The following is a 12892-nucleotide window of genomic DNA, read 5'->3' as shown; positions in this document are numbered from 1 at the left end:
TCATCAACATGCCTGGCATGGGTGAAGGAGATGACATGTCTGAGAGTGATTTGGTGTCTTTGAAAATAAGGTATAATTTTGAGAGAAAATGTGTTGGCAGTTGGAAAAAACTGTCTTGGTGGAGTTCACATTATATTTGTCACTTCTTTTATCAGGACTGGAAAAGCTGACACAGACACAGCTTTCTCTCCTTTCTCCCTGCCCGTCTCCATTATACGAAGGTAAATCAACCTGTTAGCGCAATAAATCTGCAATAAGACGATGTGTAGTGCAGAGAAACAATCAAACCACACTATCACAGGCATACCACTTATCTATTTGTAGTTTATTCTGTGCTATATGCTTCTCTACCTATCTGTATGTATGTATGTATGTGTGTATGTCTATTTGTATGTCTGGGAATTTATCTGTTTATCTATCTTCCTGTCCATCTGTCTAAATATGTATCGATCTATCTGTCCATCTATCTATCTGTCTATCTATATATCTTTCTCTCTATCTATCTATCTATCTATCTATCTATCTGTGTGTGTGTCTCTTTTTTACCCATCTATTCTTCTATCTCTCCATTTGTCCGCCTGTCTGTCTGTCTGTCTGTCTGTCTGTCTATCTATCTATCTGTCTATCTGTATGTATGTATGTATGTATGTATGTATGTGTGTATGTCTGTTTGTATGTCTGTGAATATATCTGTTTATCTATCTTCCTGTCCATCTGTCTATATATGCATCTATCTATCTGTCCATCTATCAATCTGTCTATCTATGTATCTTTCTCTCTCTCTCTCTCTCTATCTATCTATCTATCTATCTGTGTGTGTGTCTGTCTTTTTTATCCATCTATTCCTCTGTCTCTCCATTTGTCTGTCTGTCTGTCTGTCTATCTATCTATCTGTCTATCTGTATGTATGTATGTATTTATGTATGTGTGTATGTCTATTTGTATGTCTGTGAATTTATCTGTTTATCTATCTTCCTGTCCATCTGTCTATATATGCATCTATCGATACATCTATCTATCTATCTATACATCTATCTATACATGTGTCTGTCTTTTCATCTATTAATCCAGTATAATTCATCATTCAATCTATCTGTCTGACTGTCACCTAATCAAGTCTGTATTTCTGTCTCTTTTACACCTGTTGTACAGGTATAATTTGCCATTCCAGTCTCCATCTCACCATGTGGTCAGTCCTTACTGCACTGTGCTGCCTCCTTATTCTGACCTGTTGGCCATGAGGGCGGTCAGAGAGGCATTACAGTTCAGCTGGAATCAATCCTGGCACTGTGGAACTGAGGCGTTACTGAAACACCTGAGGACCAGCAGGAGTCACACACCTGAGTAAGATACACTTGTATGTTTGAGCATTGTAGGGCTCCAGGATATGGACAAAATACTGTTAGTGAAATTATATAACTACATAATGTGATGGAACAGGACCTTGCACTAGAAATTAATAAACATGTGACATGATTGAAGATCAGTCAGCATTATTTTAACCAAAATAATACCAAAATAATTGTCTTTTATTCTATTACATAAACACCTCGATTCATTAAAACACTCACAGAAACACATCTGGAGACAGCCTTTCATCATGACAATTAACAAACAATATAACATTCAACCTGTGATTGTTGGCGGGTGGCAGAATACAAATACACTATGGACAAAAGTATTGGGACACACCTCTTAATCACTAAATTCAAGTGTTTCATTCAGTCGCATTGCCACAGGTGTATAAAATCAAGCACCTAGTCATGCAGTATACCTTTACAAATTTTGTGAAAGAATGGTTCATTCTAAAGAGAACTGGATTCGAGCATGGTACTGTAATAGGATGCCAGAGTTGCAACAAATCAGCTTGAGAAATTTCTTTGTTCTTAAATCTTCCACGGTCAACTGTGAGTGGTAATACTGAAAAGTGGAAGCGTTTAGGAACCACAACAACTCAGCCAAGTGTCAGACCACGTAAAGTTACAGAGCGAGTCACCAATTGCTGAGGCACATATTGCATAAAAGTCTCCAACACTCTGCTGACATAATACCTGCAAAGTTCCAAACCTCCTCTGGCATTAATATCAGCACAAAAACTGTGCACCAGGAGCTTCATGGCATGGGTTTCCATGACCGATCAGCTGCTTACATCACCAAGCACAATGCCAAGTGTCGGATGGAGTGGTGTATAGCACGTTGCCACTGGACTCTGGAGCAGTGGAAATGTATTCTGTGGAGTGACGAATCACGCTTCTCTTTCTGTAAGTATGATGGACAAGTCTGGGTTTGGCGAACACCTGGAGAAAATGTTACTTGCCTGACTGCACTGTGCCAACTGTAAAGTTTGGTGGAGGAGGGATAATGCTATGGGGTTGTTTTTCAGGGGTTGGCCTAGGCCCAGTAGTTCCAGTGAAGGGAAATCTTAATGCTTCAGCAAACTAAGACATTTTAGACAATTGTGTGCTTCCAACTTTGTGGGAACAGTTTGGGGAAGACCCTTTTGTGTTCCAGCATGACTGAGCCCCAGTGCACAAAGCAAGGTCCAACTAGCCCCGCCAATACTTTATGGAGCTGGATAACGTTTATAGTGAGTGGACACACTAAACACCTTTATATGTAGAGCCTTCTTCACTAATTTCTTTCCGCTTCGCTTTCATTATTGGCTTTAATTCAGCAGGGTTAGGTGCAGCAGGCTGAAATTGTTGGACAGAGAGATGTCAATCAAACATGCTACTTAGAATATTAGGCCACACCCAGACAGTTCTCAATTTTTTAGCTGTGTTTTATTAAATGTATGTCTTTCTTTCATTCAGACTTTGGTGGTTGTTTAATGTAAAGTGAATACAAACATTCCTAATATATCCCCAGGCCTTTAAGTGCTGAAAAAACTGATCAATTACTTGGAGTAAAATAATTTTACATAAGCTCACATTCAAAATTAAGAAAGTTTTTCCTTAAAAAGTTACCATTTTGGAGATATGAGGTTTTGTTCCAACATCGATGGAGTCTTACTTTCAGTACTTTAGATACATTTTTCACTTTTCAGTAAATTTAGCTACGGTTTATACAGGAATCTGCATTATGTATAAGGTGTCTTAATTTAACTATATATTTTGAGCCATAAACTCTTTATACCAAATCCATCATTTGAGGAGCTAAGAAAATAGGTCTTCTATTTTGCTATATGAAAACATCCCCCTAAAATTCTCCAGCAGTCCGGGACGCATCTATTTTTGAACAACGTGGAGTTGTTTTCTTGCTGAGTTTAAAAACAAGCAGGGTGGGGGAGGGGGTTCTCCTTTGGGTTCAAACCTAAGACTCGTCCCTTTATGTGGATTTGTGCTTTTGTAAGCCCGAATTTCAGGTCTTCTGAGGAAGTCATCAAAACAACTCGTGCCAGTAAATAAGATGGGGAAAAAAAATGAAAGACAATGACAAGAAAAAGGAGAACATGCACTGCAGAATGGGGTCACTGTCTCATTTTCTCTCACTCACTCACTCACTCACTCACTCACTCACACACTCTCTCTCTCTCTCTCTCTCTCTATCTGCAGGTTTCATGTTGATTTGGTGCTGACGGAGACTCGGGCTGTGCTGCTGCGAGTATGTGATGTTAAGACAGGCCTGCAGGACTGTATTGAAGCCGTGCAAACAGCCAGCTCTCACAGCGAGGTGACCTCTGCTCTGACCAGAATGCACCTGTACCTTCTGACTGACCGGCTGGCCCTCAAAGCCACCAACCACTGCAGCAAGAATGCACTACAGAGCCTCCACTGGCACAGACCTGTAGAGAGGTACAACATCTGCACGTAGAGGCTAATAAAGCTGGTGTATACATCTGTTCTGAACGTGTAGTCAAATACTGGTTCTCAGTTCCACCTTTAAAACAATAATTGTTACATCCATAAATAGACGTAATTTAAATACATTTGTTCGTTTTAGATATTTTTCATCAGCATAATCCGGTTTACGATTTTGTAACGAATAGTTTTACACACTTTGTTACGATGGACATCCCTTGGATGCTGAGAAACGGATGTGCTGTAAATTTAAGCCAGGTAAGGAGATAGTAGTTCTGCCTACCCAAATAGCAGCTATGATACATAAGTTCAAGGTGTAGATCTTTTAAATCTTTGTTTAGTGACGTGTTTTAATGGTCAGTGTAGCTGCTAACTTAGTGCTCCAAGTTCAGTTCTATTGCGAGCAAAATAACTTTGACAGACAAACATAAATCTTGTTCAAGACTGACGAATCAGTAAGTTATTTCAGTGTTTTGGACTACGTTTTTATAGATTTCCAGCATTTCATATTTTACTGGCCTGTTATTTCTGATTGTCTCCATCTCAGCTCCATGGGAACTTGGGGTATCCAGTAGCCTAGTGGTAGAAATGGTGAAGTTCAAGTCCCAGGACTGGTTGTGTATACCTTTTAGCAAGACACTTAACCCCCACAGCCCCAGGTGGTGCTGCTCTACTTGCGACACTGTGCTGCTCCCGACTTGGGCATCATTAGGCAGCAAATTGAATTTCCCTCACAAGATCAATGAAGTATATAAAAAACGACTGACTAAGGACGATTAGCTTTTTAAAACTAAAGTCAAACAAATGAATATCTATTTGGCTGTTTCCCGTTGTTTAAACATTGTTAAACGTAGGGAACATATCATTCTCTATGTTGTCCATGTAGTTCATATATGGTCCATATATGACTGTTTAATTCTAAGGGATAAAGAGAGGCCGTATAAAAATTAATTATGACTGTCTTTGGTTTATATTTATAAATAAGTGTGTCATACAGTTTCAGAAACCAAATAATCTAATCTATCAGATATTACTTAATAACTCCACACAGTTTGAGGCAATTGTGTGATGACTGAGGCATGCGGTTTGTAGCGTGCTAATTGGCGCTTCATAAATTTCCTACATTAGTCTACATTGATCTCGCAGTTCCAGTGCAAAACTAAATAAGAGAGAAAACTAGAAAACTTCAGACACCAAACATTTAGTGTATCTTTTTTAGTTTATCTTTTAGTGTAAGGAGCGAAGTAGTAAATTTATTTTTCCCTTTAACAGAAATTGACCTGTCCGTTAGGTAAGGTATTTACCTTACCTAAATTGACCTGTCTCTCTATCTATGTACAGGTTTCTCCAGGTGCGTCCGGCTTGTCCCCAGGACGAGAAGCTGCTGGTTAGCATCGTGTCCTTCCTCAACACCTTCTTTAAGCAAAACCAGTCTGACTCTGACGATAACGACTTGAGATGGCTTGTGGAATTACTCATAAAACAGGTACCTTCCTCAAGCTCCACTCCAGCGCCTCTCTGCAGGCTAAATTTGTTCTGGATGAGTGCCCGGCGAAAACAATAAAGCTGCACATTCCACCTCACGCGATTAGATTAGCTTTCTTTCTTTTTTTTCCCCTCCCATAAACACAGCAAGCTGTATTTATTAAAGAGAGCTTGAATAAATCACTGTTTCGAGTGAGGAGAAATGCATTAATTTCTTATTCTGCCTTATGGTGGAGGGCCATGCTTGAACTGTGGCTGGTTGCGTTATTTTATTTATTTTTTCATCCTCTCTTGCTGGAGGTTAACGGTTGCTGAAAGCTTCATTGCAATGTGTGTGTTACCTTTTTGTTTGCCGCTCATTAATGTGCATGTATGCAAACAAAGCCGCCTTAAAGTCAACAGACGAAGGCGGATTTGATGAAACGCCTGGCGGGGCCGGCGGTGATATGCTAAGCTATTTTGTAATTACTGGAGTGTTTCTTAAACATCTGTCGTGCCTGTGCTCGAAAATGAAGCTGAAACGAAAAAGTAGAGCCGCAGGAGTTGTCTTTTCCCCATGCATGCTTGAATATGTAGGTAAATTACATGCAGCAGCGTGATGGGACTGGAAATAGAATGTGTGATAGAGTTGCTATTTTTTACTAGCTGCAATGCTATCATCTCCAAACTGAGCACCGTGAGTCATGAGGTAGTGGGAGGGAACTTGATTGACGGATCACATCATTAAGTTTGTGTGTTTTTATAGGAGACGCACGTCCTACTGGACTTGTTGCTGGTTGATGAGGTGAAGACGCACACGCAAGCCCAGGGGAAGGCTGAAGAGCTTCAGGATGTTGGTCAACAACTCCAGAGAGAGCTAACAGGCCTCTTTAACACTCTGCTGCTGCGGCTCACATACACGTCCGACAGGTAACGTACGCAGTGATCAGGTCTGTAACAATTACATAAACATCTGATCGCAATTATTTGGCTGCAGATATTTTGCACAGCTTTTAAATCGTAGGTCAAAGGAGAACTGCACAGATTGTTCAACAGATTTTCTACATATTAGTCATTGAGATATAAACAAAGTCGTTCAGAGTGGTTTGATTTGAAATGCTCCGTTCTAGAGAAACTTTGATTTCTTTAAAGTAGTGACCAGGGGTCACAATGTCTGCTGTGCAAATGCATTCGGTTTACTATCCAAAACAACCGGTGAACCTACTCAGGTTTTATATGTACAGGTGTGTGCATTACATGTTTTTGTTGATTTTCAACGTGGAAATTAGTTAACACATCCTTTCTAGAGAACACATTTCTGCACATTTTAATGCATAATTACTGGTTGTTTGCTGAATATAACATACTCAGAAAAAAAAATCAAATAAAATGTGGCCTGTGCAAAAGTTTTTTTTTTTCCCAGTATGTTAAATTCAACAAATGTTTAAAAAAAAAAATGGAAAAAAGCAGAAATTGTGCACAAAAATCTGCCGCATAATGCCATATTTAAGTGTTTTCTCTGTAGAGAATGTTATTTTTTTTTTTTCAATCAACAGAACATGTAATTTGACTGAAGGTGTTTAAGTATTTGCATACGACAGTATACAGTCAATGGTCCCAACCCTATGCTGTTATAGCCTCTCACTCTCGCACTGCTATGTTATGTCTTGTTTTAAGGAAAATTGGATCTTTTCTTTTCTGTTGTTTCTGTCCCATCCCATTTTTTTCAGAGCCATACTAGAACTTGCCATTAAAAACCTGTATTTGAATGAAACGCTACAGTCACAAAGTCGTAATGGTGCACCACAGCTGGGCTACAGCGTGAAACTGCTGATGGTTAAAAATGGTCAAAGTAGTAAACATATTAACAGTATGGGTACTTTGACATTTTCACAATACTTGATAGATAGCTTGTACTATACTCAGTTATATTTAGTAATTACTGAATAATTCATAGTAGATACTGAATAATTCACAGTGGTTGCTGAATAATTTATAGCAGATACTGAATAATTAGTTGTGCCTCTATCGTTTAGGTACAATCATTTTTATTCAACATTTCACATACTGTACTGCACTGAATTCAGTTTTCAACAGGACTAATTATGCTGTCTTTGTAACTAAGCATGCAGTTGGTTAGTGTTAAATACTGATGATATCCATGACATGCTCCGTAAAGCTTATTGTCTGTACAATATCAAAATTTATCACAGTGATAATAAAGTATCATCATATTCCTCACCTCTATTAAACGGCATTAACGAAATTTGTAGAGGTTATCATTCATCACTTTAATGCATTATTAATGCTATACCAATGTACTTTAGTCTATTTTTTAGCTAAGTGTGTTTATGTGCACGTAATACTCCGATAACTGAAGAAAATCAGACTTTGTCAGTAATCCGATCAATTGGGTAATCAGATAATGTGAAACTCCAGGTCTACATGAGTCAGGCAGTAATCAGATTTTTGCTTTGCAACCAGCCAATAAACTCACAGAAGAAGACGTGGCGTAAACATAATGTACAACTCAAACTTCATGTTGCTGCCTTTTTTCTTTTTTTTTAAAAATCATTGAGTCACTTTACCTGACAATATGAACATACATCATCTAGAAGATGAAGAAAATCTTTTATTTTGTCAAGGATGTAGTTGGTTTCATGGTTATGTTTATGTGATTTCTGAAACTGTAATGCATACCGAGTGTGTTTACAGTCTCAGTCTGCGCATGTGGAATAAGAGAATAAGAGACGGCGGTACCAGAAATAAGCAAGCAGCATTGCCGCGAGATGGCAGCAAAGCACTGGAGCAACGCTGCTTGCTTATTTCCGGTACCGCCGTCTCTTACTCCACATGCGCAGACTGAGAAATCCGAAAGAAATCTGAGTAAAAGTATACATGCGCTGAGAAATCTGATTACCGAGCTAAAATCCAGCTCTCTTTATTAGATTTCTTAATCAGACTTCTTGACCTTACTCCAACCTAACAAATCGGAGTATGCTGTTTACATGACCATTTGAATAATCAGATAACTGCAGAAATCCGATTATGATCAGATTATTGAGTGCATGTAAACGTGCTCAGTATGCATTACAGTTTCAGAAATCACATAATCAAGTTCAGTAGAGACTGCTCAACAATTCCACAATTCCGTTTGAGACATATGTATAATGTTAGGCAAGCAGTTAGCACCATGCTAAGCTTATATCACTTGTCAGTTACATTACCGTCATAGCTCCAGTGCAAACGTGAAGAAGTAACTTGAGACACCAAACGTGTCTTGGCTGATCATCAACAGTTGGGGTAAGCGAGGGAAACTGTAAATTTTATTTTTTTCCAAACTGTTGCTTTAACTGATTTATGGATGCGCACTCAGTGACTCATTCCTACTCAGTCGCACTGCCAGCTCCAGACTCATCCACAGGCCACCTACCTACCTACACAAAAGCGCACACGAGAAGTGCTCTTATCTCTTATCTCCAGTCGAGGGACTTGAAGTCATTAACAGAAAGTTTCTCCTCTTCTCTGGCTCCGCTCACGCAGCCAGACTCTGTTCTGTTTGTTGAAAGAGAAGCTATATTTGATTTGCACAGAGACTGAGGGCTGAAAGAGGAGGCTAAAAGCGCTTGTGGGCGTTGCGGGATCAAACGAGCAAAGTTGATACCCTGGAAACAAAACATAAAGAAAAAGCCTAGAACAAGACAGTTACATGAAATACTCGCACTCCCTCGGCTGCCGTTTGATCTTGGTCAGCGCCAGATGAATCCTGATCGGGAGAAGCATAATTACAGTTTTTATTATTATTTTTTTCGTCTCTGCAAAACATTGCAGAAAGTGTATTATTGAATCATTCGGTTGATACAGAGAAGCCATTGTTGATTCAGACAAACTTTTTAACCTTGATTGCTGGCTATCCAGATTAATTTCTTTATATACACAGAGAGGCTCTGTGTCCACATAACAAAGCCAAACAGCAGAACAGTAGCCTTTCAGGCTGAAACTAATAATTATTTTTATAATCTGTTAATCTTTTATCTTGTAGTTAATTAATTAACTGCTCAAGCCATTATGCCTTCTGCCGTTTCCTCTTATTTTGCCCATCACGGTGCTGTCATCATTCATTATGTAGCATTGTCGAGCACTTTTTAAATAAAACAATAGAAACCACATCGCCCCCTACACTTCCTGTATTATATTTCAATCTGTCAGAATGATCATATGTATCTTATGTACATTATAGAGCATTATAGAGTGATACAATAGAAGCCTCATTGCCCCTAAACTTCCTGTAGTGTAGAATGACTGACTCTGTCAGAATGACTATGTGGATCATATGAACATGTCTTTTTTTCAATATGAGCATCATCAATAACTAAATTGAGTTTGTATCATATTATAGCTTTTATATATATATACATATATATTAAACAGTTGTTTGTAAAGTTTTATAGCATAAACAGACATTGGAGTACTACATGTATTAAACGTTTGAAAGTAAAAAAAAAGTTCTGTTCGTGCATGAGTAGTTTATTTATGTATTTTGGAAATTAAACAGTAGTTATGAATACATTTGTGCATCTTCTTGAAGCATAGTACATACATGGTATCATGAAGACAAGCTAACCTCCCAAATTTATGGCAGTGAACAGTTTATGATTCTGAGTGTTGTAGTGTGGTGTAATCTTAAAAGGGCCTATACATACATAAATAAAATCTGTGCTTTTTTGAGCTTGGTGTAATATGTAAACAGTGTTAAAAGTTCGAAATGTACCATTCACTCATCAGTCCATACAGATATGGAAACTAAACGGGATGTGAGAAAACTCAGCCTGGAGCGGTTTAGCTCTGCCCATTGACGAGGGTTTCAGCCTGGACTATTTTTTTTAATAAGGTACATGACATAGCAGCCAGTGAGAAAAGAGGTGATTTACATATATCATTCTTAACCCTTGTGTGGTGTTCAGGTCTGGGGGCCCATTTTCAATGTTTACCTAAAGAAAAAAATGTGTGATTAATTATTATTTCAACCTCAGATTCCTTGGCCTTGGCTCATTTTCTGTGAAGAAAATATAAAATAACACATTTTCAGTGACTTCACACTGTTCACCCCTACACATTTTTATTACATGTGGTGTTGGGTGAACCCACGGGGAATAAAAGTGTGGAGGTGCTGTGTCCCTCCACTCGGTTCTCCTCCTACATGGCCTGCTGTTAGCGTGTGTATGTGTTTGTATATGTGAGCAAGTGTGTGAGGGTGGACAACATGGATAGGCTGCTGACTGGCTACAGCTGCTAAAGGAGAACCCTACGCTAGCCACTTGTAATACTTTAAACATCTGTTATTTTTACACATTGTAAAAACTGCTTTATTGATTTAAAAAAAACAATAATGTGGTGGGATCACCAGACCACTAAGTATCACAAACATCAACACCACACAAGGGTTAAAGGCACAGTAACAAAAACAGCCTGTTTAATTCTAGGGGATGAAGAGAGGTTGATCAAAATGTTCATGTAATTTTTTTTTACTACATGAAACCACACAAATGTTATAAATGAGACTTTTATTTTAAAAATAAAATACAACAAAATGTGGGATATGGGCCCTTTAAATAATCATAAGCAATATTGCTTTATAAGCTTAGTTTACTTTAACCTCTCAAACTCTAAGGGTCTTTATGTGAGTCTTTATATCAGTTCCTCATTCAAGTAACTACAGAAGTTACACATTAGTTTCATATTAGAGAGAATAGTAGATACTAAATAATTTATAGTAGACAATGAATAATTTATAGTAGGTGCTGAATAATTCTCAGTAAATACTGAATAACTCAGTCCACACTCATATTAGATACTGAATAATTCTTAGTAGAGTCTAAATAATTCACAGTGGTTAATAAATCTTGAGGTTAATAGCTGAATAATAGTCATGTCGTTTAAGGAGTTAAAGTCTGACCTTATTTCATTATTTTTGCGCTATGGTGTGAATGCCACTTTTAGAACCCTGTTTTTCCTCTTATTAGAGGAGCGATTGTTGTTGAGAGTGATTTTTCTTTTTTTCTTTTTTTTTGTTAACATGGCCTGTGGGTGTTAATTAAAGTTTGAACTGAGTGCTTTCAGTGGCGCTCTTAAAGCCATTCCTCTTAAAGCTCACCTGTGGTGTGGAAGCACTAGAGCACATCTGTGTGCTCTCAGACAAAACCCAGTGAAACCATTTAGCCAGACAAGTCAAACATTATTATCCTGCAAAAACGGGCCTTTTGTGTAGAGCCGTGTACAGAAAACAACGTTTATCCTCTTTTCTCTCCTCCTGGAAGTGTGGAGGAGGCTACTTAAATATCCTCACAAGAAGGTGTGATCAGTTCCGCCTCCTTTTCCGATGGATTAGTTCCGGAGATGCCGTGGAACAGCATGGTGTTGATCGGACTTGAGAAGAAGGTGAGAAACGAGGTTTTGGAGAAACCAAAGCAGCTATTTTTAAGTAAGGGCCCTGTAATAAACCAGATTCACTAATGGTATTATACACTGAGGTAGAAACACCCATCTTGAACCTTCACTTGATGGCCATTTTATTGGAAACATCTATCCTGTAGATGTGTTTTGTAGGTGTACAAGTGCAGACTGTAGTTAGAGATGACATGAGACCACTTCTTTTCTAATAATGATATTGAAATCTTGAATATCAGCAGTACATATTTTATTCTTTAAAAACTACTAGCTGATAAAATGAGTACAATGAATACAGTCGTATTCAAAAGTTTAAACACCCCCGGTCAAATGACATGTTTTGGAAATTTAATTTATGTAAAAATAAGTTAACACATCCTCTACAGGGAACAAACGTAAATATGGCATTTTCCTGAATATTTCCTTATATTTGTGTGTGTGTGTGTGTGTGTGTGTGTGTGTGTGTGTGTTCTCTGTAGAGGATGTGTTATTTTATTGTCATTTATAACATCAACAAAACATGTAGTTTGACCAGGGTTGCCCAAACTTTTGCATACCATACATTTATAGACAGTTTTCAAACTCTACTGTTCCACCCTCATGTGATGCTGTCATATGGTTGCTGATGTATTGAGGTGTCTTATTCTTCCTCACTTTGGTTTGCCACACTTTATGTATTGTTGGCCTATTTTAAGTCAGATTTGTGACAGAATCAGATTTTCTCTGATATCCAGTCCAGCATTATCTGCTGATATCAGTCCAATGCCAAAGCCCACACCCCATACAGGTTTTAATAAGCCATCGTCCACTTGGACTCATCATTTCCCCTCAGAGAATACCCGGCACCATGTAAAGGGCTGTTTTATTACTTTATAAGGTCAAGTAAGGGGTGTTAGATGAGGTCTTGGAATGCTGAGGATCGAGCAAACACCAGTGTCGACTTAAACAGCAGAACTTGCCCAGAAATCATAGCAATTTGATGCATTTTCCTTTTCAGCCCCCAAAATAATGGTGGAGAAAGCTGTTTATAAACCATAGCAAAAGACTACTTTAAAATGCTTAACATTTCAAATCCGTAACATTCAGTTTGCAGATACAAACTACTCAGTCTGCTGTGTATGACTCTTGAAACAGCACTTTATTCTGCTGGCTGTCTCGTTAGCATGCTAAAGGCTAAATGG

The 12892-nt window shown here is 38.3% G+C and overlaps 1 protein-coding gene across 1 annotated transcript in view; it reads left to right on the top strand.

The window, feature by feature from the left end:
• rttn (rotatin) overlaps window positions 1-12892 on the top strand; it is a 96323-nt gene that overhangs the window by 34275 nt on the left and 49156 nt on the right. Inside the window, 5 exon segments of the mRNA XM_036558371.1 lie at window positions 156-221; window positions 1153-1344; window positions 3555-3794; window positions 5142-5286; window positions 6031-6194. Coding sequence (XP_036414264.1) covers window positions 156-221; window positions 1153-1344; window positions 3555-3794; window positions 5142-5286; window positions 6031-6194 — 807 coding nt within the window.

This window comes from Colossoma macropomum, unplaced genomic scaffold, assembly GCF_904425465.1.
Source record: "Colossoma macropomum unplaced genomic scaffold, Colossoma_macropomum, whole genome shotgun sequence".
Classification (NCBI taxonomy): domain Eukaryota; kingdom Metazoa; phylum Chordata; class Actinopteri; order Characiformes; family Serrasalmidae; genus Colossoma; species Colossoma macropomum.
Note: the sequence above shows the minus strand (reverse complement) of the source record. Positions and strands in the feature narration are given on the sequence as shown.